General features: G+C 42.7%; 1 protein-coding gene across 1 annotated transcript in view; it reads right to left on the bottom strand.

The window, feature by feature from the left end:
• Positions 1 to 27,239, bottom strand: part of LOC311507833 (mediator of RNA polymerase II transcription subunit 13-like) — a 69,615-nt gene that overhangs the window by 28,835 nt on the left and 13,541 nt on the right. Inside the window, exon 2 of the mRNA XM_084572356.1 lies at positions 24,111 to 24,348. Coding sequence (XP_084428482.1) covers positions 24,111 to 24,348 — 238 coding nt within the window. The remainder of the gene's footprint in view (positions 1 to 24,110; positions 24,349 to 27,239) is intronic.

The raw sequence follows: 27,239 nt of genomic DNA, 5'->3' as shown, positions 1-27,239 counted from the left end.
CAAAAGTCGTCAAAACCAAAACAACACACACACACATACACAACCCACCCCTTGCAGGAGACTTTCCACGTTCGCTCTCCTAATTCCTGCGCGTGATTTCGCCACGGAGAGAGAGAAAGTACAAGGTGCGTGACAAATCCCAACAGTGGCGGCGGCGGCGCATGCTTAGCCGCTTGCAAACATGCGATCCACATTAGACGCTCATGTTTGTAGTGTAGTTGACAAAGAGCCAGCTCACTGCACCACTTCAACGCACGGTGTGACAAATCCCCGCTGCAAGAAAACAAGGTCAGGCACCCGCGCAAGCAAGCAAGCAAGCAAGCAAGCAACTCTGCACAATCATGATAAATATAGAAAATGGAGTGTGAAATAAAACAATGATCTGACACATTAAAGCGGAGATATCCAAAAGGGATGCGAGAGAAAACACCACGGACGTGTCACTTCACCAGCAGTCAGCCAGCAACCACCATGCTTTTGAGTTTTTACTGCCTGTTAATCAGAGAAGGAACACAGATGGCCCAGAGGGAGAAGCGCGCTGTAGACACTAAATGCACAGCTAAGTGCAATAGGGCTTTACAGCATCATGATCCATCATTCATCACAGCCCGAGCTACAGGGAACGGCATCATGCCTGAAAGACTTTAAAGGAACTGGATGTAATCAAGCTCGGCCGCAATTAGATTGAACTGAGCGCTCATCATTTTTGGTTTTGCTGACAAATAGTCCGTTTTTAAAGAGGCGGACCAATTTAAAATCAGATGGCTTTTAAGTCTCACAAGATGGAAAGTGGAAGAAAATGAAAAAAAAAAAAAGAAGTAAATGGTAAGATAGAATAATTTGTTTGAGGGCCGCCACTGACGATTATTTTCATTATTTATCATCAAATCTTTTCCCAATTAAAATTTTGAAGTGTTCAATAGTGGAAATTGTGAAGGACGGCTACATTTCCAAGCCCACAGTGGAGCCATTACGGGGCCTAATAGAGCTGTAACGTTCCTCTAAAATGCATTAGCTTGACATTTTTATTTTGCGAGTGCGTCGAAAGTGGCAGACGCAAAAAAAATAAATAAAAAAAAAACACAACAAAATGCCTCAGAAACGTGCTGTCAAGTCACATATTTGTCACATTTCATTTGGAGCTAATAACAGTAGGAGAGGAACAACAAGAATACAATCACTCAGGGTTGCAACGGATTATTATTCCTCTCAGCAGATATTTGATTATGATGAGCCGAGGCAGATCGCTTCAAATGTTTTCAGACACGTTCGAGTAAATTAAGAAAAGAAGAAAAGGCAGTAAATGCTCCCTCTTAAATGAAGATTAATTGAACAATTAGCAAATTAGATGCTTATTAACGACGTCAATCAGCTCAATAATTAATCTGGAATCACTATGAACGTGTGGCTCACTTTTTTCCAAGCACCTTTTTTCCCAAAGTGCCTTCGCACGTGCGAGCGACCGGCCTGACTTTGCGTGACGGCTGCGTACAGTGAGGTAACATCCTCACAAATACATGTTTATTTCACACAACCTTCCTCCTCCCCCCCTCTTTCCCGATCCTTGTGCCACAATGCTCTTAACTGGCGCGCCACCCCAAACACAAACGAGCAGTGATGGAACTGGGTCGCCACTCTCTCTTTTTATTTCCACCTCTCTTTCTCTCCATCTTCTATATCTAACCCTCGCTTTCCACCTCTCTCTCTCACTCTTTCCCCTGCCTGCTTCTCCCTCTCTCTCTCTCTCTCTCTCTCTCTCATTCCCTCTTCCATCCTTCAACTCTTCTTCCCTCTCTCGTTTGCATTCTTCTTCCCCGACTGTGTTGGTGTCACACCGCTAGAGGGACTGGCCCCCCTCACCACCGCAATGGTGTGCTAACAAACACAAAGATGGTATTGATCTGAGAGGGAGAGAAGGCGGGAGTTGAGCTGTGACAACACTCCGTCTCGGACATGATGACCCCTCTCCACACGTTTCCTTCCTCCTCTCCCTCCCTCTCTCTCATTTGTTCATTTGTCTCGGATCAATAGCACCAGCGGTCTTGGCGTCCGGCGGTGTCTCTGCAGTGTGCGCGCTATGAGCTCTCGCCGGCCGATGTGTGTGTGTACAGTACGCGTACCGCTGCCACTTTACTAATTAGCCGCCCTGCTGCATGTCTGAGTAGAGTTGAGTTGGTCTCTTGTTTGCTGTGTTTGTGTGCGTTTGTGTGTGTGTGTGTGCACAGGCATGCAGTGCGCCGTGCATGGCAACATAGCTCAGCGTGCGTGTGCGCTTTTATTAATAAGAGAGACAGATTACAAGACTGCACAGATGGGCAGAAAGAGAAACAGAAGAAAGAGTGGCACAGAGGGGCGGAGGGATAAAAATGAAAATAATGACGATAATATGTCTCATAGGTGGATACTTTCATGAAAGTAAAATCTGGAACACATTTGTGCTTGAAAGTGGAAGCTGTAATAATTATCTATCGCCTCTTATATCATAATCTCTCCACACTCTGATGAAAGATAGCATTTTATAGAACGTTATGTCACAGGGAACTTGACCTTTGACCTTTTGTTTAACCTCCTGGGACCTGGAAGTTCATTTTTGTCCTCTGTGGAGGACATGAGTCTCTAATCTTTTGGGACTACCGCTCAGAACCATGTCTTCTTGAATCTATGAATCCTTGCATTGACTAAACTGTGAGGCTGTTGACAATCCAGTTAAGGGTTTAGGTTAGGTGTCCTCTATTGACATTTTGAAACTGCTGATTTCTCATTCTGATATTTGATAGTTCAGAATACTGCCATAAAATTGTAAATAATGTCCCAGTTAATTAAATTTCAGTTATAGGTTTTGATTAGCTTCATAATTGATGTTTGGTCGGATCAGACAAGAATCTGCGAATTTAAAACCCGTCGTCCACAATGAAGGACATACTATGAACGCCTAATATAAAATGTTTATGAGATTTTTTGCCATAAGTGGCGTACAAAATTTAACCGTTGCATCACAATACAGCACAAAACCTGGTGTACAGTGCTATGATGTAATGCAAGCGCCGTGGGAGGAACTGCCGACACAGACGCACACCTGCAAACGCGTTAGTGTCATGTAAAGCCTGCACTACATTTTTACGACACATACCTGACAGTCAGACTGACACGGGTATGTGTGGTTTTATGAACAGCTCGAGGTGCTGGATGAGGTCTAAAAATGTCATGCAGGAGAATTAAACGGCTGCATTCCTGCAGTTCCTGCTTCCGCATCAACGCAAACTGACAATCAGCAATAAAAAAAAAATAAAATAAAATAAAACTGGAGACCATACAACCCTAAACTAAAAAAATCATTTAATTCCGTGTTATTTTATTCATGTATTGACTGATTTATTCAGCGGTTTGTGACATCTGAAAGCAGAGTCACACTTTCTCGCTCTTTCAGATTTGATTTTTTTACATTCTCTGAGTCACCTTGAACATTAAAAGACAATAGCAGGTGTTTATGTGACACAAATTTAACAAGGTATACACACATTATGTTAATATACAGTACATGCTGCACTGCATATCGATATAGTAAAGAACAATCGTGTTCCTGGGACAAGACGTCCTTGAGGGATTACCTATAGTTTTTACCTTTACAGCAATAACAGCAGTTTTCTGTTATGTTATGTCTCAAAACCACTACCGTCCTCCAGTTAGGAACTTAGGAACAGTGCCTTTTTAAAGGAACTCATGGTGACACTTTTATAATACAGCCTTCAGTTTACATGGTAATTTGTATGAATCAGGTACAAGGAAAACACTAGCTTGTTCCAACCGAAATCCAATCCCAGAGAAGAACAGACGCATTACTTACGTGTCTGTCCTCCACAGCTTTTCTCTTTAATTACACACTAAGCAAAAAGCGCATTCAGCCCATTTGTACCGACAGATGTAACACTTAAATTATTTCTCATTTCTTACAAAACACCACGTTGCTACTCCCTTGTTCTCCACGGTCGTGTTTTCTTCTCCCTCCTCCAGTTGGAATTATTGGTCGGTATTTAATTTGAAGTACCCGAGTCCCTGGAAATATGTGTTCGCGGAATCATTATTCAAGATATTTAATTATTTGCTGTGGTTCTGTTTAGAGGAGCAATCCGTTCAATTGGAAAAAATATTAGCATGTACGTAAAAAGAGCATCAGTATCGGAATAATTTATTAACACTTCAAGGAAAATGTTGCAGTTGCTCCCATAAAGTGACAGTTGCAAGGAGATAGAGTAAAATACAAACAGAATAAAAAGACAATATAAAAAAAAAAATATTGAGTAAAAGTATTTACAATTTGCAGAGGATGGTTCCATTAAATTATAATAATGTAATAGCCAATATCATCCTGCCAATCTGTCTTATCTTATCTTGCCTGACTTTACCTCCACAGTACTATGGGGGACAAATTTCAGGAGCTGTCACTCAACTCAGAAAGACTCAATAAACTTGAAGAGTCCCCTGCTCCACAAGTTAAAGCATCCCGAAGTTGGAGATTAATAACAAGTTAAGGATCTTCCCGACGTTGGAGACTCTCTCAAGTATCATTGTTGGCGATTTCTGAACCATAAAAAGCTTACATTGTAAAGTGAATCAAGGTCCTGTTAGACAATAACTGCTGCCAAAACCGAACACGAGTGCTTCATCTGTGCCGAAGAACAAGCTTGTTTGTCATCAGACATGCTGCACATTACCACTGAACCATTAGCCTTGCTAATTCTTGAATAATTAAAACATCAAAGCGGCTTTTTGCGCATTGCTATCCCATTTGTTCGACGCGGTCAATTCCTCTGCATCAGTTTACACGGTATGGCTGTCTTATGCAACAGTGGGGAGCTTTGTGCTCTGCAACAGCGGCTCTGCTTGAGCCCACTTTCTGGTCGCCGAAACATACGTACATTTGCGTCTGTTATTTGGAGGGTAATGTGTAATAGGCTTGTTTGAGCAGAAGCTTGAGGAGGTCGCTGAGATGAGTGGTCACGGCGGTTTTTAAAATTAAAAGACTATCTAGCCAGAGCTGATCCGTCAAAGACTCGCCACCTCTCTGTGGCTGCTTGCCCCAACACGTCTCCTTAGATACTGTACGTCAGGGTGCTTTAAATATCCACACTGAGGTGAGCGTGTTTGCTGAGATGTTCGCGCCATCACATTCAACGTTGCGTCATAACAAAGAAAACAACGCTTTTCTTTACCTTCCATAGTTGCATACGCATGCTCACGCTCTAGTGACACCCTTCTTTTAAACTTGACACCTGTCACACAGACCACTGGTACTGAACATTTTAGTAAACAGGAAATGTTGTCGGTTTTTGAATTGAACAAAACTGCAAGATTACTTCAGTGCTTATTTCATCCAAGGACTCATATTGGACTCATATCTGTTGAAATTGGTTATTTTTGAGCCAGGAAAAAAAAAATAAAACTGCATAAACTTAATTGCAAACGAGGTGAATGCACATCTGGCAGGCACTGAGACCCAGAAAGATGGAGAGAACGAAGGGCAGCGGTGACAGCGAGAAGGAGGAGGCTCGGAGAGAGTGAAGGGAAGGGGGGGGGGGGATCTGGAATCAATTAGGTGACTGAGCTGGAGTTGCTTGCATAGTTGTGGGGGTGAGTCAGGAAGAGAGGCAAAAGAAGGGACCAGGGTGTGAGCGCTGTGCCATGACTACATGTTTTTATATAAACATAAACTCACAAAATCAACTGCATGTCTTCTCGCTAAGCATACGCTGACCCGTATATTTGTGTCCGTTCTGACCAAAGGGTCATCTCTTCCTCCCAACTTGGACCATCGGAGTCAAGTTGCAGCCAGAAAAGCCCCACCTCTCCTGAGCTGGGGTCAAAGCGGAGGGTAAGAAGGGATGGCTGGCACAGACCCAGGCCAAGTCAACACAGCAGCTCTCAGTATTCCCTCACACAACTCCCCCCCTCGTTACTTCTCTGCAGATTCACTGCACACTTTGTTTTCTATCACTGACTCCGATGACGGGGGGCAATTTCACTTTAAGAAGAAAAAAGGAACTTTTTAAGGATGTGTCTTAAAAAGGTGGTTGGCATACCGTGCAGCTGAGGTTTCGTTGTGAACGACTGCGAGCGCTCAGAAGTCACGAGTTTAAGAAAAACATTGTGGTTTCTTCACGTGAGTTCTATTATTGTTGCTGCAAAGCATGTCAATCCGCTGCCAGCGATGACCTGCTTTGAGCAGTCCAGAGCACCTCTGTCGGCAATGCAAAAAAAGTGCATACTGATGAGAAGAGGGAGAGGACAAGGAGGAGAAAATAAGAAAACGTACAACACGAGCGCCACTGTATAGTATGCCTGCTTGCAAAACGCAGAGATTAACAGGAGATGGAAAAGACCGGGCATAATTCTCAGAGGACTCAGCCTCTCTTTGCGCAAACACATTTTATGGACTCAAGCGGGGAGCAATCAACATGAGCACGCAGGAAACGGGGAAGAAAATAAATTATTGAAAACAACAAGGAACAATCACTAAATGCACGCGGCGGCGCATCCGTGCTAAGACTAGAAGACACCGGCTCAGATCTCCTCACGCCAAAATGCATCACCGAAAGCCCAAGTTTATGTTTTAATGCTAATTGATATTTTCTATGTTTCTACGTCTGACAAGCGTTTCAGCTACTTTTCATTTATTTTTCATTTCGGTAAACAAAAATGACACATACGCTCCTTGATTTATTGATCATCTCACCAGTTGGTCCGGCGCTAATTTGGAGCGATGCTGCGTGTGATTCCAGAGCTTGTCATTAAAGAGCATGTTGACAGCGTAATTTATAATTTACAGGATGTTTACTGTATTAATGTGGAGTCAATGGCGTAATCAGAGTGACTGAGGAGGATCTAGCTCGGGCTATTATGTCTACAACAAGAACCAAATGAGATTACTCCGGTCTGTAATATAACCTGCTATAAAAAATGATGCGCGTGAGAATGTGTGTTTAGAGGTTTGGTGCATGTGGTGACGGCGGCGAGAGGCGTGCGAGGGCACGGCTAGTGTGAAAGAGAGAGAAAGGAAGAAGCACAGGCAGGAAAATAGAGTAAAAAAATATGGCAGGAGAGCTATAACAGATAAGGTTAGGAAATGGGAACGGGCTCTGTGCGATGCTGACAATGAAAAAAAAAAAAAAAAGGAGCGTGTTTGTGTGTTGCGTGCGTTGGCCTCTCAGCAACCCCGACAATCAAAAAAAGAGCCAACTGCGCAGAGAAAAGCCAACAGAATTATCCCACACCCTTACGTAATTTGACAGTCACTTAGTTCATTCAAGCCCAATACACACACACACACACACACACACACACAAATCTTTTGATGTCTGGGAAGCTGCGGATGGATGGATGCTAAGTGCTAAGTGCCTAGTGTTTTCCCATAAGTCGCAGGCAAATAAATAAATGAATGGGGACGCGGGGTCTGAACCGTCTCGCGCACATTGTCATGAAAACACATTTCGTCTCGGAGGACACGCACGATCACGATTGGCTTCTTGGATTTCAGTGAAAGTAACAATTTAATTTAAAACATATCGAAAATAAATTCTCCGCTGAACCACGTTAAATGGATATTAATTAAGACAGAAGGAAGTCCCTGAACGCTGGATTATTCCTTTCATATTCCTGTACTTACTTAATATTCCATCCATAATACACTGAACCTGAAGAGCTAACATTAAAAATGGCATGTATGATTTATAATTCATTATGTCTTTTGCATTTCTTTAGACATCTTTTATATAAAGAGCAAACTGCAATAACTTTCTGTGTTGTGTTTTTACTACAACTTTAATGAGTTTGTTAGCTGACTATTAAGCCTTTACCCAATGAGATCATTATTGGTCATCTGTATTGTTATACTAGCACGTATTCCCTTCGCAATTTGAAGTTTATGGACGTCAATCTGCAGCAAACGATCAACAAACTACCATCTCGTGTAGGAACTGCCTCAGCCTACTGTGTATTCTTAAAATTAACCCCGTCTGTCTTAATACACGGGGACGCGACGGGATCTGCTGACATCGCCGAGCGTGGCGAGGATGACTGGGGTATTTACAGTTTTATATCGTCAGCAAATGTTCCGCGCAACTCAAGAGCTGGAGGAATCCCACATTTGTCTTGGATCATTTGCACCTGGATTTTGCTTTTTGAGGTGCGGGGGGACGGCGGTGCCAGATATAAATAATCCATGAGGAGATTAAATAAAGCACAGAGTGAAGGGTGGACAGAAAAGGCTGCCTGTGCGCGAGAGGAGTCACTCACAGCGACGAGGCTACAGAAGAGAATCCTAACCTGACTTTTCCCGTAAGTTTCGCGGAGCTAAATAGGAACTTTCTGCTCGTTGCTCGCCGCGGAGTGGGTGTGAGTGTTGGACTGTCAGTTTTGGAGAGGTACAAAAATAATCGGACATTCCGTAGAGGTGTGGGTTTTCGTAGCATCCAAAAAGCAGTTCTGACAGACCATGGTGGCAGCTTAAGGTGAGATACTACAGGCAAGAGAAAACATATTTTCTTGCATGGGTAAATTTTGAGATTTGGAGCCATTCCGCCTCCATAACATTCCTTCTTTTTGTCCAAAAACGTCCAAACCACACAGTTTGATGCACATTTTTTACGAAAACTAGTGCATGTTCAGTGACACAATGGCTAATTTGCATATTTAAATATGAAATATGAGATGTGAGGGAGGTTTCATGGTGATATTCATTAGTTAAATGGTGGATTCCAATAAATAAATATTTCAAATATTATAATGCACATGTTCAGTGGCTGCTTTCTCAAGTTTTTCCACGTACACCAATACCAAATCAATACTCTAAAAGTTTTTTACAGAGAGATTTGTTCATATATACATGTAAACTGTGCGAACTGGTAAATAAATAGCAAGCAGATAAAACTTTTGCATATGGTTAAAATGTAACATAACCAGCTATTAGTTAACAAATGTAACCCTATTTGCCTACAGTGTCTCTCCAAGTGTACAAAAACACTTCTTTCTTTTTTACATGTTACAAGGATAAATAAATAATTACTCAACAGAAACCAGGCTGCGTGTTTTGTTAGAAGTAGTACAAGAAAATATTCAATGCCATCAAAGGGACCAGAAACCTTCACCCCTCCAATAATCCGCACCCACTTCTCTTTTTCTTCTTACTTTTATGTGTTGTTTAGTTGCCAACCTGTCTCCAACAACAACCCGACACTGAATCCTACCCGTGCCTGCCTGTACCTGTTTAATCCAAGTGTTTAAATAGAGGTGGACTCTGCGTGATTGCGCAACCGCACCGCCTGTCCTCAGTTTACGCCGGAGCACCACATCGGGGGAAAGCTATTGACGAATGATCAAAAGCAATGCGTCTGACTGATGGTGGCGGCAGGGGAGGGGGGCTGCTAATGCTGTCTCGAGGGCACGAGGTCTTTTTCGGGCCTTGAGGTTTTGATTGTCGGTCAGGTTGAGCAAGGTGATGCTTCCTTTGATGCCCATTCATTCAGTGAATACCTGTGCACGTCATATAATGTGTCAAGGAGATAGCCGTGCTGAGGTGTTGGCTGAGGACCTTATACATAAAGATATTGAAATATGTCAGTGTACGCCACAGAGAAAGGCTGCAAATATTCCAAATGACTCGAGTTTGACGAGGGTTTTAACTGATGCACATCAAAGCGAGACACTTGTAGATTAAAACATAAGAGCGTAATATCTTTAATCACTTTAGCATTTGCCTGAGTGGCGGAGCTAGCAGCGTAAAAAGGGACCATCCCTGTGTGTTGACCCTCATGTTAAGCCACAGACACTTGAGCACCTCATTAGAAGTGAATGGGCCTCGAGGTGGGAGGCAGGGCAAGCCATTGAGAGGCTTAGCAGGACTCCACAGGGCTTCCTAACTGCCACTAGAGGGGAGACAAGAGAGAGAGAGGCTGGAGACTCTCTCAAGGATGAGGGAGAGATGGATAGTTCCCCACTCTTTCCAGACAGACCAAGTGGCAGTTCATTCATAGCAGTGTCTGGGGTGTCTGTGTTAGTCCTTGTCTGGTCCTTAGAGCACTTACAGTATGAGGACACATTTTTCAGCGAAGTCTTGCAAAGTACTGCAGAGATCAATAGTTTGCCAGTCAGCAAATACGTCTGGTGCCTGACATCACTAAGTCACTATTCATCACGTTGAATTTAATATCTGTATAGCAGCAGCAGCACATGTTTCAAGCGCTGTAAGAACGAAAATGCTCAAACGGCAGCCATAAATCTACTGTAATGAGCAACATCAGATAAAGTGGGATTGAATTTTAATGCGGTTTGATCCCGTTTTTTTTTTTTTTTTTTCCTTTTCTTTCTTACTTAAGCACAGTGGATGTGGTTTCAACTGTTAAGAGGAAGGGGGAAATATGTTAAAACTAGTGCAGCCGATAGATTAAAATATTTAATCGCAATTAATCGCGTGATTTACATAGTTAACATGCGATTCATGAAAACTAACCACACATTTCTTTTTTTTTTTTCCTGTAGTAAATGTACCTTAAAGGGATTTTTTATTACTCCAAACAACATGTAAGTGGACAAATATGCTCGCTTTATGCTAATGTAGGTTATCAAACAAATCCCACGCAACGACTGTCCAGGATTTTCTCCAGAAGAAAAAAGACATCCATTTAACCACTGTTATGGGAAGCTGAGTTGTAGAGTAGTCCAGGCATCTCTGTTGCAGTTTGAAGTTTGATGATTTGAAGATTAACTTGCCATTCATATTTATTTATTTATATTCCGCAATTTCTGTTCTGCTCGTTTCTGCTTGCTTTCTTCTTCTTTTGGGATCTTGAGGATTTCTGGCGGCTTTAATGCTCCAGGTCATAAACACAATGCAAAAGTACAGTTTCCACGGGGTGGTGTGAGAAGCCTACCTTAAAAAAAATAAATAAATTGCGAAATTTGCACCAGAACTGCGATCACAAAGGCAACATTAAACAGACACCGATGATGAAAGAACAGCCGACTGGGAATTCATTTAAGAGGGAAGCAGTGTAAACACCCAGTGCTTACAAGAGAAATTAAAAACCAAACAGCTTAATTTATTGTTCTGGCGAATGTTTAAGTTTACCAGCCATCCTCGGCGTGACTGAATACATTCCTGACAGACAAGCGGAGGCTGAACGACGACACGCGGACGTTTCCATTTATGCAGAAATGTAGTTTTCCTCGTAGCTAATTGTTTTAACAAATGGCTGTACTCCCCCCCAGGAGAAAAAACAGGCCATTGTGGAGACACTGATTGTGTGGTTACTGCAACAAAATCAGCATTTCTATGCTTGTGATAAAAAATAAATAAATAAATAAATAAATAAAAACGCCAGGGGAAAAAATCAATTTGGCCGTTGCAGTCATTTGATGCAAGCTGAGGGGCCTCACAAACTGCAGATATCAAAGGCAGCTGGCTCGTCTTCAAAAAGGAGGATGGAAGGCAACAACAACAACGGTATTCATTCCATTTAATCCTCGACTGTTTATTTAAGCGTACGCGCTCATAGAGCTTCGCTTTTTGAGTCATTTTTCTCTTCTGTCTTAAGGTTAGACTGACAGAAGATTTGAAGAAGAGCTGTCCTCGTTTATTCTTGTTATTTTTTTATATCCCAAGTAGTGTTTTTGATGATTATTTTCACATGATTACAAGTCAGTTATATGTATTACAGTATTAGACCCTCATATCTGACACCACACATAACCCTCCGCGGTGCTTTGGTGTGACCTGCCCTCCTTACTATCGGATGCTTTTAAGTTTTCATTGTGCGGAGGTTACTGTGGGCAAGACTGTCAGATAAATAAATAAAATGCACTTGTGCTTGGAGTGGAAATGTGAAATGGAAGTGTATCGTGGCTGCCTAACTGTCAGCCCGAGGCGGCATTAACGTCAGCCCGCGATCTATATGCCTCTATCAAACATTAATCTTGCATACATGCAGGCACGCCAAAGGTGGAAGCCGAGCGACTCCTGCGCGTGCCCGTTTATGGCGCTTCGAAAGCATCACATAACAGGGCTGTTGAAGTTCGACAACCTTCCCCAAGGTTGGAGGAACATTTTTTTTTTTTATTTACTTTTGTTTTCCTAAAAGGCAGCTTCTCGTCACCCGGCGCCTTTGCAAGGAGCTTTGTAAACAAAGCCCACTTCTTTTTAGGGATTTCTATTAAACCTGCAGCCTGTATTTAGCGCTAACTTGTTGATCTTCTTGAGCGCAAACAGAAAAGTGATACTCTCATTTCCCCCGCTTCTTCCCCTCCGCCGTCCATCTCGCAGCTCGCCCCACCCTTCAACGCCGTTTCACACTCTTTCACCGCTGTCTTCAGCTTTTACGCCGACACCTCCGACTCCCTGATTCCCTCCTGACCTCTTATGAAACCCCTTCTCCCTGTCTCCTGTCTCCTGTCCCCTCGTTTTCGTCTCTACATCTCGTTTTCTCTCAGAGATACGCCCACACGCGCGCACACACACACACACACACACACACACACACACACACACACACACAAACACACACACACAAAGCTCTCATTCTTTCAGTTTGTGGCTTTTCTTTCAAAACTGAAAGCTTGCGAAGGAAAAGCGTACACTCCCGCCCCTTCTCCGTGCAGCTGGGAAACTTCACCCCTACCATCACATCTTTTTCTCTCTCTCTCTCTCTCTCTCTCTCTCTCTCTCTCTCTCTCTCTCTCTCTCTCGCTCACACACACACACACACACACACACACACACACACACACAAGGGGGTCAGGAGGTCATGGGCCACGCCCTGACAGCCCACAAGGGGAGGAGAGAAAAAGAGGAGGAGGGAAATCAGAGATTCTCAGTCCTTCCCCACAAATTTACAGACAAGTAAACATGACTGAGGCAATTTTTTCCTCAGTCCTTGTTTGCTAGCTCATTTTCCCCTCTCCTCTCCCTTCAGCACGTCAAGGGAAAGCCAGAAGCTGAAGTTTCTCCCTGCATGAAAAACTTTTTTCTTTTTTCTTTTTTAACCCGAATTTGAAAGTAAATCTGTTAGAGAACAGACTTATCTTTTTCTCACAGATACGAAACCAGAGAGATGTAAGCAGGAGGTGTGAAGTGACCAATTCTGAGAAATAAGTGCGAGTTGTTTTAGCTCGCGACATGAGAAAAAGAAAAGAAACATGTGCAGAACACCCCGCCAACTGCACGGCCTATCTAACTGCCCAAAGAGAAATCACAGATGTTCTGCTCTCCCTCCAAACAAACCACTTCTTTTCTTCTTTTTGAAGCATGAATTCCCGTCTCTCTCTCTCTCTCTCCCTCTCTCTCCCACACACACACACACACCCTCCCTACATGTATCTCTGCCTTGTCCTCTCCCTCCCTCTTCTTCTTCCCACTCTTCCCGCCCCTCCTCCCCTCTTTTCTTGTTTTTTTTTTTTTTTCGCTATCATGGAATTGCTGCTTTCCACATGTGACTCACTTTTTCACCAGCCAAAGCCAGACAGGGGAAGAAGAAAAAAAAAAAAAAAAAAAGTCAAATGCATGTGTCTTCTCATTGCCTCTCTGCAAGTCCCTCTCACCAGCGTTCCTACGGGGCCTCTAATAACCTCCGTAGGTCTCTCTCTCTCTTTCAGCGAGGGTTGTTCCCCATTGAGACGTGTGTCAGCCGGCGACCTAGTTCCCGATTCAAGCGAAATTTGGGAGGCTAATTATTCATTCCCTCTGTTTGAGTTTTGCTTCTGAGAGCCGTTCCTAAGACAAACCCAGGAGGAATAAAGAAGAAGGAGTAGGCCTTGATTGGCAACCGTACACCCACACCTTTTATTTGCCAAGGAACTGAGCGTGCTTGCAGACATTCGCCACCCCTAACATCACAGAGCGCAACCCCAAAAAACAAGGGAGGAGGTAGAAATAAGGCAACAAAGCCCCAAAAAGGAGGAGGAGGGGGGGGGATGGAGAGCGGGCTGAAAGAGGCGAGCGTCACAGGAAAAAGCGGGTGCCAAGTAAAACTTGTTGACATAGAAAAGTGGCTTGGCAGTTGTTTTAGATCAAGGCTAGATTTTAATTTATTTTTTATTAGAATCACATTGTGAGAAGAAGCCGTTCCAGCGTTTCTCCGTTATGACTCAATAAAGGTTGAAACCTGAGTTGTGCTTCTTTTTATTTCCCTTTCGCCAGTGAAGGAATAGACCTGAGTACAAAACAGTCATGCTATTGAATCTTTGGAGAAGGCCTGCGATGATGATGGATATATTTTTTTAGATCCATGAAAAAGTGTGAGAAGCTCGTTGCTGTTCTCACCATGAATATTTCTCTTTGAAAGCAAACCATGGAAAAAAAAAAAAAAAAAAAAAACACCGTCTCTCGCTTTCATTGACTTTCTTTTATACGCTTCCTGTACGTTTTATTTTACCATGATTGACCTGGGTGGCCTTCGTCTTGTTAATCTTTAACATCCAGTTCCTATTTACCGATTTATGACTACAAGTCATAACCTTAAATGCTTGTCTCGCAAAACCCGCGTTTGCAAGGAAATTACCTCCTTCACCCACATTATCAGGTCAGAAACACGCTCTCTTCTGTGCTCGGTGGCACCTGTTCTCTGTGACGGCATTCGACATGCATCCTGGGGGAGCGTGTTTTCTGTGCATTTTGCTGTGCGTGCAGGGATCACACTGACACAGTGCTGAGCAAGGGGTGCGATGCTCTTGTAACGTCGCACGTGACAACTTCTCTGCACTTGTTAATTTCTCTCCATACGGTGTCATTATGGGGATGTCGGTGACAATGGCTCAGCGAAAAGTAATACAGAAAAAGAATGGGAGAGCTGACGAGAAAGGGATCATTACAGCTGCCGCATGGTAAAATTTAACATACTACGATGAACCTGAGAAAGTGTCAGCCCCATTATAACTTAAAGGTTATGGTGCACGGCATATTCAGCTGCTCGCTGTCATCAGCTTTACCCTAAAAGACGAAGAGACGCCTCTTCGGGATCGCCGGTTTGGATCTGGGCTGTAATAAGCAAGGAGGCGAAACGGACACTTGTCACTTAACAACTGCTGCCGAGAAGGACTTCAGCAAAACTCTTAACCCGTCAACGATTCGAGGGGAGCCAGAAGTAGAAGACCTGGCTATACGGCACAGGGTATAATAGTGCCATTAGGTGGGCAGGTGTAAATATCTGTCATTGTTTTGGGAAGGATTGTACGCCCACTCTGAGATTCTGCCAAAAAAAATGAAAGCAATAAAAAACAGCACATTAGGGGATTGCTTTGATAAACTGTTGCAGCTTAACATAATGACTGAAAACTGTGGGAAACAGCTAGCCTGGCTCTGTCACAGGGTTACAACCATCCACCTCGTTACAAAAACTGTGAAACTGGCACTTTTATGTGGGTAAAATGTGACTGTTTCATCATACATACCTCCACATAAAACCACAAATTACTGTTTTCGCACTTCATTAAGCGCATTTGCCAAAATGTCAAGAACGATTGCTTGTTTTAACTGGAGAGGACACGCGCGCGTAAATACCTGTCCTGAATGAATTGAATTATCGTATCTGATGTCGTTCCAACTGACGGTAAACTGGTTTGTGCTCGTTTTCATTTGCCGTCCCTTTATTCTCTCGAGGTGTAACGAGCGCAAATGTTTGGACGGCTGCAGACACGCCGACTATCATAGTCCATCTCTTTAAAACATGTAAGTAGCAGGTGCATACATTGTAATTAGAGCAAAGCGCATATCTGGCGTGGCGCTTTCTCACTGAGATAGCACTTGAAATGCTCAGAGCTGCACACACACTGGAAAACCGTGCCCGATAGATGCACGAGCTCGCTCTATGTGTAAAATGCAAATCCAGCAGAGCCAGGAAATTATGCATGGCACTTGTAACATAGGTAACTGAGCATTCTTGCCAGCAGATCCATAACAGTAATAACCTCAGTCTAACCTGTATTTCTGAAGCAGGTGGCAAGTGGTGAAGAGGGTTTGTCTCCACAGGCCAGATTATGAGTTCACAGCCGGACGTGGACAGATGGAGGCAGAGGTTAGCCTTCCCTCCTGCGCTCCGCTACACACACACATGCATTTGGCAACCATTTTTCCACAGGACAATTACCTTGCGACCTCTGCCAGCCCACACATACACACTCATGGCCAATTACGGACACACTAAAGGAATGATAACGGTCACAGCCGAACCACACACAACCTGTCATGGCGTGTACATACACACTCCCCACAAACCCCTATAGCTCCGAAAAATATGGCAAGCAGCTCTGTTTCTGAAGGACACAGCATCCAGCTGCTGCTTTCAAAACACAGAAGACAAACTATCAGACTCATCCTACGTATTTGGCAGATTTGTTTTCTGTTTCACCCTGTTTAAACCCAGAAGTGCAATTCACACTCTTCCCTTCTGTGCTGTTAATTCCATTGTCTTTGATTATTTTCTCATAAGTATTGCTGCTCTAATCCACTTGTTAGTCACATATCTTGCACCAGCAAACCATCGAACTGATAATGGATACGCACAAGTAAGGTTTCTAATGCACTGTCTGTATCTCGCTTTGCTTCACGTTCATCGTAACCCGTGATGACAGCAGAAATATGATGTTAAAATACATCTGGAAGTAAGATGATGGGGAAAAGTGCTTCACGTGCGATTGATTTCTTAGTCAATTCTGCAAGTCCAACGCCATGCATTCAATTTGTAGAGCATAATTATCTCTCTGCTGCCTTGTACCTCGGTGCATTTTTAGTTTGCACTCTTTAAAATCATCTTTCAAATTAAATATGCACATAATTTCCTTGAGACACTGTGGTTAAGATTCTCTGGAACAACATTCACCCCCAGCTAGGATTGATTCCAGTCAGAATCTTTTTTCTTTTCTGCTGGATTTCCCCTACTTTGTATTCCTCTCAGCTTTACTACAGTTTCAAGACCGAAAAAGGGAAAGCTCAGGATGGTGGAAGTCTTACTCTTGGTTGAATAAAAAAAACAAAAAACAAAAAAAAACAGATTTGTTGTTTGTTCATCTCCAGCGGGAGCTTTAATATAAGGGTAATACAAATATCTTAAATGGATCTGGATCCATGCAAACGAGAAACATTTCAGCCTCCTCAGACGGAAATATTATGATCATACAGCATAGATTAAACCGCTAACGCCTGCTACGCAATGCTAAGTGAATAGCCCTCTAACTCTTCCTCCTGCACCTGCATTCACCTTGACCACATGCTGCTTTGGTGGCACACAGGAGCACCGCCTACGGTGTTATCAAAGTCATCAGCCCTCGGTTTTTCCACTGGAGAAACTCCTTACTAGATAACACTACACCCACACCCTCTTCAGCAAATCCGTAATCAATCCCATTATAGTATTCTTGTCCCATTGTTAATTGAACACATTCGTGGGCTGACAAAACAAACTGACATTTCCATTTTAGTGATCAAGCTGATGCTTTTATACGGAGCAATTGCCGAGTGCAACAGCAGAATAATTTGAAATTCATAAATCCCCAACCCACTGCACAGTGCATGTAACACTTATTACCGAGTCCTTATTCGTTTGAAAGGGTGTCTGAAAATTAACGACAGCTACGTTTGAATTTTTTAAACTCGTTTTTTTTCTACTGAATGGAATAAAAAAATGTTAAACAAACAGGATTAAATTAAATTAAAATGTATTTCTGTGACAAAATATGACACCCTAGGAATACAGAGAAACATTTTTGAAGACTCTCTTGCATCTAGTCATTGCTGCCAAGTATTTCACTTTATGTGAGAACGGGTACGCTTTCAGTTTTGATAATATACTGCATGTACAGTATCTTGGATAAAGCAACAGGTAACTGGAGAGGTTTAATTAAACAGGTATGCAGGTAGAGATATGACTCAGGTGCTTGTTTTTAAGTTGTCATGGAGGAGGGGTAATGAGTCATCCTCATCCAACTGAGGTGGGAAAGTCATTCTACAACAGGAAAAGAAGGAGACTGCAAGGCCACTGCAGGGAAAAGTATAAATAATTAGAGAATTGCACCAGAACAGAGCAAGGTGCCTTGCTCGGGTCATGACCTGAAAGTATGAGTTTTGTTTTTAAAGTCAGTATGTATAGCTATAGCCATAAATAATTTGGCGACACCAAGGACAATTCGGACTGCAATTTTATGGATGAGATGAAGAGGAAGGTTGAGGCGGGAGATGTGGCAGGTTGAGATCACCCCTCTGATGTGGCAGGCATGCACAGATGAACACGGCTCGGCCGAGATGACACTTTACCAGGCTCCATGTGTCATATTACCCCGCTGTCATGGAGTGTGAAGGTAGAGTTTTGCTGGTCTCCGAGCAGCAAGAAAAAGCTGTGTGATTTGAAGACACAGCCCAAGACTTAGTCTAAAAAGAGAATGAAGGGGCCCAATATTGAACCATGGGGAACCCCTCTGTCTAAAAATATTGACCATGGAGTTAAATGAAATAATAATTTTCCACAATACAATAGATTACACTGTCAAATCAAGATAAAAAGTGATGGCAGTTATGAAAATGAAATCCGAGAATTCCTTGTAATGTTTGCAGGTGTGCGAACACAGCCCAAGACTTAGTCTAAAAAGAGAATGGAGAGGCCCAATATTGAACCCTGGGGAACCCCTCTGTCTAAAAATATTGACCATGGAGTTAACTGATACAATAATTCCCACAATACAATAGATTACACTGTCAAATCAAGATATAAAGTGATGGCAGTTATGAAAATTAAGTCCGGGAATTTCTTGTAATATTTGCAGGTGTGTGAATGATTAAGGAAACAAAAGTAAAACTGTAAATCTTGATACTTGACACCGTCACACATACGAGCGCATCCTGTTTAGAAGTTTCAGGTACTTTCTGTAAGTTGTCAGCTGTGTCCATATAATTTGACGGCAAATACATCAACTCCATTCCTCATTTCAGGATCTCTACATTGCGTTATTTGATTTGGTCGAAAACATTTCTTACCACTGTATCATCAAATTCCCATTTGGTGTAACAGGAAAACCACAAATTATAAACACATCTGAATGTTGCCCGTATGCGTGTTTGCGTGCGTCACTGTTTTGTTTCGGAAATAATAAATTACACATTTACCTTGAAAGTGGGTTTATTATTTGATCTTACTGAGAATGTCTTTGGCCGGTGTGATGTGCCAGCTGACTGTGTGCCTGTACGCAGCCAGCTGTGACTAAGGCCTTGTTTATACCGGACACAAGTCAGACACATTTTTTAGCGATTCGTCTCACAGACGAGCAACACCTTCATTTTAACCAGCGATGCCGTCTACGAGAGCTCTTCACAGATTCATGGTCCACTGCCCTCACACGAGCACACACCTCATAGTGACCTGAAGCATGATCTGTTTAACACGTTTGATTACATGTTTACCTACGGACTAGCCCCTTATTAACCATTTTAATTGGTCTTTTCTCACAGGTATTTGGACGTGTCACAGCAGGAAAATCACTAATCACATTAATGATGGCTGCATTCCATTTAGGTGTACCAATGCCAGTGGTCTGGAAAAGGACATGCTGGTTCACAGGAACGTTTAAAATGGAACTGTGTGACTCCCAATATGATAATAATAATAACCAGTCATTTTAAACAGAATAGTAACTTCTGCTTTCTTAAATAAAAATAGTTCATGGTGCTTTTTAAAGGGGAACATCTGCATATTTACATCCGCGTATATCCATATAGTGGGACTGACTGGGGCACCGCAACGCAGCCTCTCAATAACGAATTATCTGCCACGAAACTTGTTCATTTCACCAATATTTTGTAATGATACGCTAGTGCTATTCCCCGTTGAGTCTGGAGTTACCTGTTAGCTATTCGCGGACGTGCAGCGGTTTGTTGGTGTTTGGCCAGCTGTTCCTCTATCTGTCTTTCGCGGCAGATAATGTGTCATTTAGAGGCTGCTTTTCGGTGCCCCAGCCACTCCCAATATATGGATATACACAGGTCTAAATATTTGACAAACGACTCCAAATAACATCAAAGTTATATGGGTGAGTAAACGATCTTATTTTATGCCGAAATAAGGTCCAGGTTGTAAAAAACAGTAGTTCCCCTTTAATAACTCAAATAACTGCTGTCGATTAATACATGCAACAGTTCCACTTTTAGACAAATGATGACACAATCATCCTTGCAAACTATCATCTTATCATCATTCAGTCGTTACACACAAAGAGATGTGCGTGCTTGTGTAGCTGTGATGACAATACCCACCACAGACTTCTTTATGTCTCTATGATCAGCTGGACGGTAGGTGATGCTTCTGTTGTGTAATCACAATGTCCAGATTGCGTGTCCAGTCACCACATTAACCACTGTGTGTTTTTATATGTGCATGCGTCTGTACATGACAGCCTGCGTGTGCGAAGATGTGTGTGTTTGCGCGCGCTCATATTTATGACTCCACGTCCAAAATATGTCACTTTTTTCTCGGTCTGTGCTGGCAACACGCTGATGACTCAGCCCATTCAACACATTAATCCTGTTTCCTCGCAAACTGCACTCAGCCCACACTGTGCTTTAATATGCTGCATACATTAACGGGCCGGTGCCATCTGATTTTTAGAAAGCAAGTCTCGGCGAGTTGAACTTGATGCCTTAATGCTTGTCATTGAACCAAAGACAATAGCGGAGAGTGCTGCACTACAGCGAGGGAGAACAAGAGAGGTAACACTGGATCATAGCTGCACATGCTGCTGCCGCTGTCTCAAAGCCATGATTAATTCAGACGTAACCACTGCTCAAAAGATTCATCACCTCGACACGTTCACATTCAACAGTTAGCTGCCATCAGTATATTATATTAGCTTAGGGTTGTTGTTTTTCCTTTACTTGCATAAGAATACTAAGTATACTCTCGCAATCCTTTTATTAAACAAATGCAATCAGGGAAGTTAGCCAAATCTGTCACCTCAGATCAAACCGGCATCCAATGGGCCACTAAGTGTCACTGGATTGTTAGCAGAACAGACAGAGTAGGAGGTGTCTTTGTCTTGTTAATAGGATGAGCTTGTAGCAGAGTGCAAGCAAGAGCAAATAAAAAGGCTTATCTCCCGTTCCTGTGTAAATATTACTGTATTTGCTTGAATAATAACCAGCAAATATATCACCGCATCTCATGTTTCCACTGTTAGCACTGATAGCCTTAATGTGCAATCAGAGTGCGGCTGATTTGAACAGTGTGTCGAAATCATTCTGGCCGCGCTGTTCATCGAGATCTTGCAAAACAAGAATCCTGGTAATCGAGAAAGAGGAATCATCGTGCATCATGTCAGCACATACGTTATGCAGTGGCCAAGTCAGCTGACCTGGATGGAGAAATCATAAACCAGAAAAAAAGTCTGGCTGCCATCAGAGAGAAGGAACTCCAGGAGAGAGAAACCTAACATCATTCAGGTCATTAAAACTTGGTAAAAACACAGATATTCCCTGTGTTTCAACTGATTGTAATTTGGAGGGAATCCAGCTTCACTTTAATTAACAATTATCAACTCCTTTTCCCACCCCATGTGCTATTTTCAGTGCTTAATAGGAATTACACAGAGAGACCTGTGAGGTTTTACAAGAAAAGTAAAGAAGTCTTATCTTAATAATTGTACGCAGAGCATGTTTAAGTGTGTGTGTGTGAGTGTCTGTACATCTGTTGTATTGTACAGTAATCGTCCTCAAGAGCCTCTCCACACGAACACAAGCTCTCCATAACTGGACAGTGTGTGATAAATTAGTGGAAACACTGACGCCAAACCCGATCACACTTTAATGAAAATCTCACACGAACCATCCAGTTCAGGGGGAAATGGCACGGTGAAAGCAGAAAGAGTACATTTGAGAGCTAATGAATTAACGAGTTATATTACAAAACACCACAATTATGGTGAAATGTAAGCAAAAGGAGCAACACTTGACGGCTCAAACCGGAGAATTTGTAGCCTTTTCTCGTTTCTTAACGTTATTATGCCTTTTTGATTTATGGACTCAGGAAGAGACCTAGGAATGTTAATCAAATTCAGCGAGTTGTAGCAATTACAGGCGAAGAAATCTTTGGCGATGCAAAGTGGGCGAGTAGCAAGCTCAACTAATCTCAATGCAAAATGAGTTCCCCGAAGGGCTACCTCGCAGAAACACCGTCCACGACTTTGGTTCCGAGACCAAACTCAAGACACAAGAGCTAGCTCTGTCCATATGCTAGCAATATTTTTATGTACTGCTTGTTTCACTCAGGAAACATTCGGGGTTGGGGTACTCCGGCTTCCCTCCCACCGTCCAAAGACGTGCTCGTTAGGTGATTCTAAATTGGCCCGCGACCCTTCACAGGACAAACGGTTACAGGAGATGAATGAATGAATGAATAAAAAAGGGGCAACCAGAGCCTGGGACGTCTACTAGCAACCAAGTGACTGCTAAAAGGAGATGCATGATGAGCGATGAGTGGTTTTGTATGTGTGTGCAGGGGCTTCTCTTGACATCACTCTATACGCTAGAGACTGTGATGAGTGTGTTTTATAGACACAAACACAACCAGCAAACACATTTTATAATAAAATTAATGATTAGTTACAAGCCTGAAGTGGTAACAAAATCTAAAAATGTACTTAAAGAGAGACATTAAAGTCTTGTGCAGAATACCCATGCCTGATAAACAGATAATTAGTGACACAGTTGCAATATAAGGAAATCAAAAGTTCAAATAAATGTAATTAAATAAGATTTAAGTTTATTTGACCTCAGTGTGCTACTGAAATACTGCCACAATCAATATTTTAGTCCACCACTAGCAGCTTGTATATTGGTGAGGTAATGCTAAACCTCACACTGCTAATTGCTAACGATTGCTAATCATTGGCTGTGTGCTTTTGTGATCGCTATAGGCCTCCATAGATGTTTTAAAATCATTCATTTATTAATTTCCTCATGTTATCACTATCCGTAACTGCTTATCTTATACAGGATCGGGGGGAAGAGGCGGGGTAAGCGCCAAATCATTTCCAGAAAGGTCCCATCACATTAGAGTTGGATGTTGGCAGTTTTGAGGAAGTGATAAAAAAAGAAGTTCCCCATGTTAGTGATGCAAACATAAGATGATTAAAATGTACCTTTCTCTATTACACGTGTTCACGCAGTGCAAATGGTTCTCCCCGGCAGCGGTGAGAACATCTGTCAAATACCTGCTACACTGCCTGAGAAAGCCTTTTCACATCACGTCAGCTTTAATAGGCAACTGAAGACTGGAATTCTCACTCATCGCATCAACCTCTCCATCCAATATTCCCGTTTTTCTCCCTCCTGACTGTTGCTCTGCTAAACCAAACCCAATATAATCCCTCTCCTGTTTCCTCCTCTCCCCGTCTTCCCGGGGCTTAGTCGATATGTTAGACTTCCACACACGTGCGCAGCCAGATAATGCAAATGTTTCTATAAATAGGGACAATAGTGCTGACAGTGGCGCTCTCTCTCTCGAGTGAGATATCTCAGTGTAATTTTCACCAACACACACACAGTAAATACTGGCAAGAAATATCTTCTCCATTGCTGCGTGCTTCATCATAGTGATAGTCCTGAAGCAGCATATAAACACTTGAGTTGCAAAGCAAACACATTTCAGATACGTGCTATATGAGGCTCAAAAAAAAAAAAATAGGACTGCACCAAACAAAACAGATCAATGTGCCCTACACATCCTGAACAAACAGAGCGCGGCTCAAATGCGCAGCAGACTGAACAGCTTGAATCTACATAATACTGAACTCTGCTATACGTTAGCTCATGTATAATGTATAGGCATTATCCTGCAATATGAAACTCGACTTTATTTGGCACTCAGGCAGCTCAGATTCGTGTTGTACATCTACATAACCGCTAAATGACTGCGTTCCATGTGATAATACCCGTCTGCTTAATCCAGCAAAACATAATGAAAGGCAACCTTAACGCGATAGAATCTGCACAAGCTTCTAAGATAAACTTTCAGAGCGCAACAGCAGCTGAGGTGACGGCTGACCAGATAAAAAAAAAAACTATTGAGACGAATAGAAAGCGCGCCTCTCACCTTCTAGCTCGTGATGAATGACGTCGGAGAGGTTGGGCTCTTCACCCCACCAGAAGATCCACAGCTCCTTGCCGTCGGGCTTGATTTTGCGCCGCCACACACACAGAAGGTTGGCCTGCACGCAGCGCATGAAGCTGCGCAGGACCGGGTCGTCCTGAGCCGGGGCGGAGATCACGGGCCCGTAGTCGCCGCCGCTGCGGAATCTGTAGCAGCGCCATTTAATGCCCGTCAAGTCCGCCTGGAAGAGGAGAGAAGAATAATGATTAAAGCATCGCAGCAGTAAACAGCCCATTAAACAGCCTTCAATTAGTACTTGTTAGGCGTCGTTATTATGTGCAGCCACTAATAAATTAATTTAAGTCAGTTCAGTCCAAACATGGTTAAATACAATGTAAACGTTGAAACAATTTGTTAATTTACTGAGAATAAAGACAGCAGAAATTGAACCTGCAATTATTTGCAACTCCATAATAGTTTGACTAATTCTACAAGCAAAATTACTAAATGTTCTTGACCTCTAGCTTCACCAAAGTTGTAGGATTTGCTGTCTTTCTATAGGCCCATCACTGTACAATGAACGAGGGTTAATGAGGAAGCATGTTAAACACTCTTGCATTCGCATTTCACCAGAAGTAACACAGCTGCGGCATGGATTTTTAACAATACACAACCACCTCGTGTAAAATCCATGATGCGGCTGCAGAGTGAATTATGTTGTTTAAAGTGCACACAGATATTGCGTTTCACATGAACGGGCGCATCATACAACGCTGACTTAATCGATAACTGCTCAGGCCCGCCGTCCAATTATGCTATATTTTCCACCGGCTTCCTGTTCACGCAGCTACGATCGTTGTGTAAATGCTCATTCAACGTCTCCCTGACGTGCTGTTTTAACCTTATTTAACCGATACCTTCGCTCGCTCGCTGCTGCTGCTGCTGTAAAGGTGTAATGAAGTCTGTGTAACTATTGCGGAGAGAAGAGCTGTAGAGTGAATCATAAAGGACGGCCTTGAGTGAAATACATGAATGAAGTACTAAAGGAGAGGCTGCATTGAAATACAGAGCTAAGCCAAGAGTTAGAGAGGCATGCGAAAAGGAAATAGTGCAGAGGTCAATGGTTGGAGCCTGGCCCAGCAGCTGACAGCGTCTCCGTTTAATCTAATGAGATGATAGGTGTTTATGTTGCCTACTGCTGACTTGGGTGTGAAGAACACTTGGACAGTTTGTGACGAGCCAGGGAAAGAATTCTCGTTCCCCAAAGCCAGAAAACCTCAAATGTTATAGGTGTAGAAACATCAGTGACCCTGTGATGCACATATATGCTTTGGAAACTTTGTGTCTTTGTGTTTGCGTTTGTGCATGAATGAGCCCGGGCGCACAAAGGCATTGTCGAACAGGACAGAGATTTGGCAGGCTGGGGGGAGAAATCTCTCGCTGCCCTCCTCTCCTCCCCCCGTGTTCACCCAGCTGTGAGGATCATGTTTGGCACACTGGCCCAGGCACCGAGCCATCCAAGACCAACTGAGAGAAGAAAAACACTGACCCACTTTAACGCGGCGACAGGTAGAAAGGGGGCAGCTCAAAGAAAATTAAAGCCTGGAGTGCCTTGGAGTGATGAAGAAAAGGAGGCTCCACAGCTTTGATGGCTGCAGCGAGGGAGAGGACGCTTGTGTGTGCAAACACAGCAGGTACTGCATGTGTCCGAATCAACCTAAAATCAACCGTGTGTATGAGGAAATCAGGGGTATGCACTCTGATCAACATATCCACATTATCTTTTGCTACAGATTTGCTCACAGCAAACACTGCAGCGTCTTAAACGTTGAGTGTGCTCACTGAGGTACATATATGCACATGACACCCACGAAACATCCCAACTGCGGAATGCACCCATAATTACAAGCGCGTCCCTCCTGTAATGACAGTGTATGTAATGGAAGATATAAACATTGGCGCTGCGATAAGCCAAGCCCTAAATATTAGCCATGACAAGGTCAAGGATGCTGTTTGTCCCAAAGCAAAGAGGAAGACATCTGCTTGCACTGCCTCGTCACTCCCAGTCAATGTCAAAAGTTCCTCCACTGTTCGCTGCAGCTGTCTGCTGCTACTGAATCAGGGGCAAAGATGAGGGGAAGCGAAATGTCAGAAAATATATTCAACAATGAAAGCATACGAGTTGTTTGGTAAAGCAAAACATGATCTCTTGTGAGCTGACTGTTAAATGGTCCCCTCCAGACATGTTTGAAGGAAAATACTCAGCTCGGAATTTGAGTCTGGTATATTTATTTTACCAGAAAAACAGTTATCTGTTTAACAAGATTGGACAAGCATCTAGAGCCATGCTAGCAGCTCTGTAGGGCTGTACGTGCGCACAGCACTGTGTTGAGCTAAACTCTAACACCAGCAAGTCACAGCAACAATGTCAGGATGCTTCAATAACAGTCATAATTTTTACCACTCTTATCATCTTAGTTTAGTGTGCTAGCATGCTAACATTTGGTGTTTAGCACTAAACACAGGGTAGAGGTGAGAATGATGGCAATATCAATACTTTTTTGTAAGTATTTAGTCATTTAATAATAATCCAATAACAATTGCTGAGACATTTGCTGAAAGCCACAACATTCAATCATGCCAGAGGAAGTCATTAGATCATATGATTTATCCTCTGGGGATCAGGAAAGTGTGCGCGAAACATGGTTAACATCTATCCAATACTTATTGTTGAGGGGTGCCACAAAATACCATCTTATGCTAACAGAAGAAGTCATTAGATCATCAAAGTTGGTAGGATTTATCTTCTGGGGATCACGAATGTGTGTGCTCAATCTATCCAATAATAACTGTTGTGACAGTTCATGAAAAGCCACAGATTCCAATCTTGCGGCAGCAGAAGAAGTCAACAAATCACCTCAGTCAGTAGGACTTATTCTCTGGGGACCATGAAAGTGTGTGTTCAACATCATGGCAATATATCTGTATATAATGTAATAATAACTGTTGAGACATATCACTAAAAAAAACACTAAATTCAGTCTCGTGGTAACAAGTCATTAGATCACCAAAGTTGCATGTTTTATCCTCTGGGGATCATGTGCTAAATATAGCTAAATATATTCAATAATA

The sequence above is a fragment of the Chelon labrosus genome (genome assembly GCF_963514085.1).
Source record: "Chelon labrosus genome assembly, chromosome: 22".
Classification (NCBI taxonomy): domain Eukaryota; kingdom Metazoa; phylum Chordata; class Actinopteri; order Mugiliformes; family Mugilidae; genus Chelon; species Chelon labrosus.
This window is presented reverse-complemented; position numbering and strand designations above follow the sequence as displayed.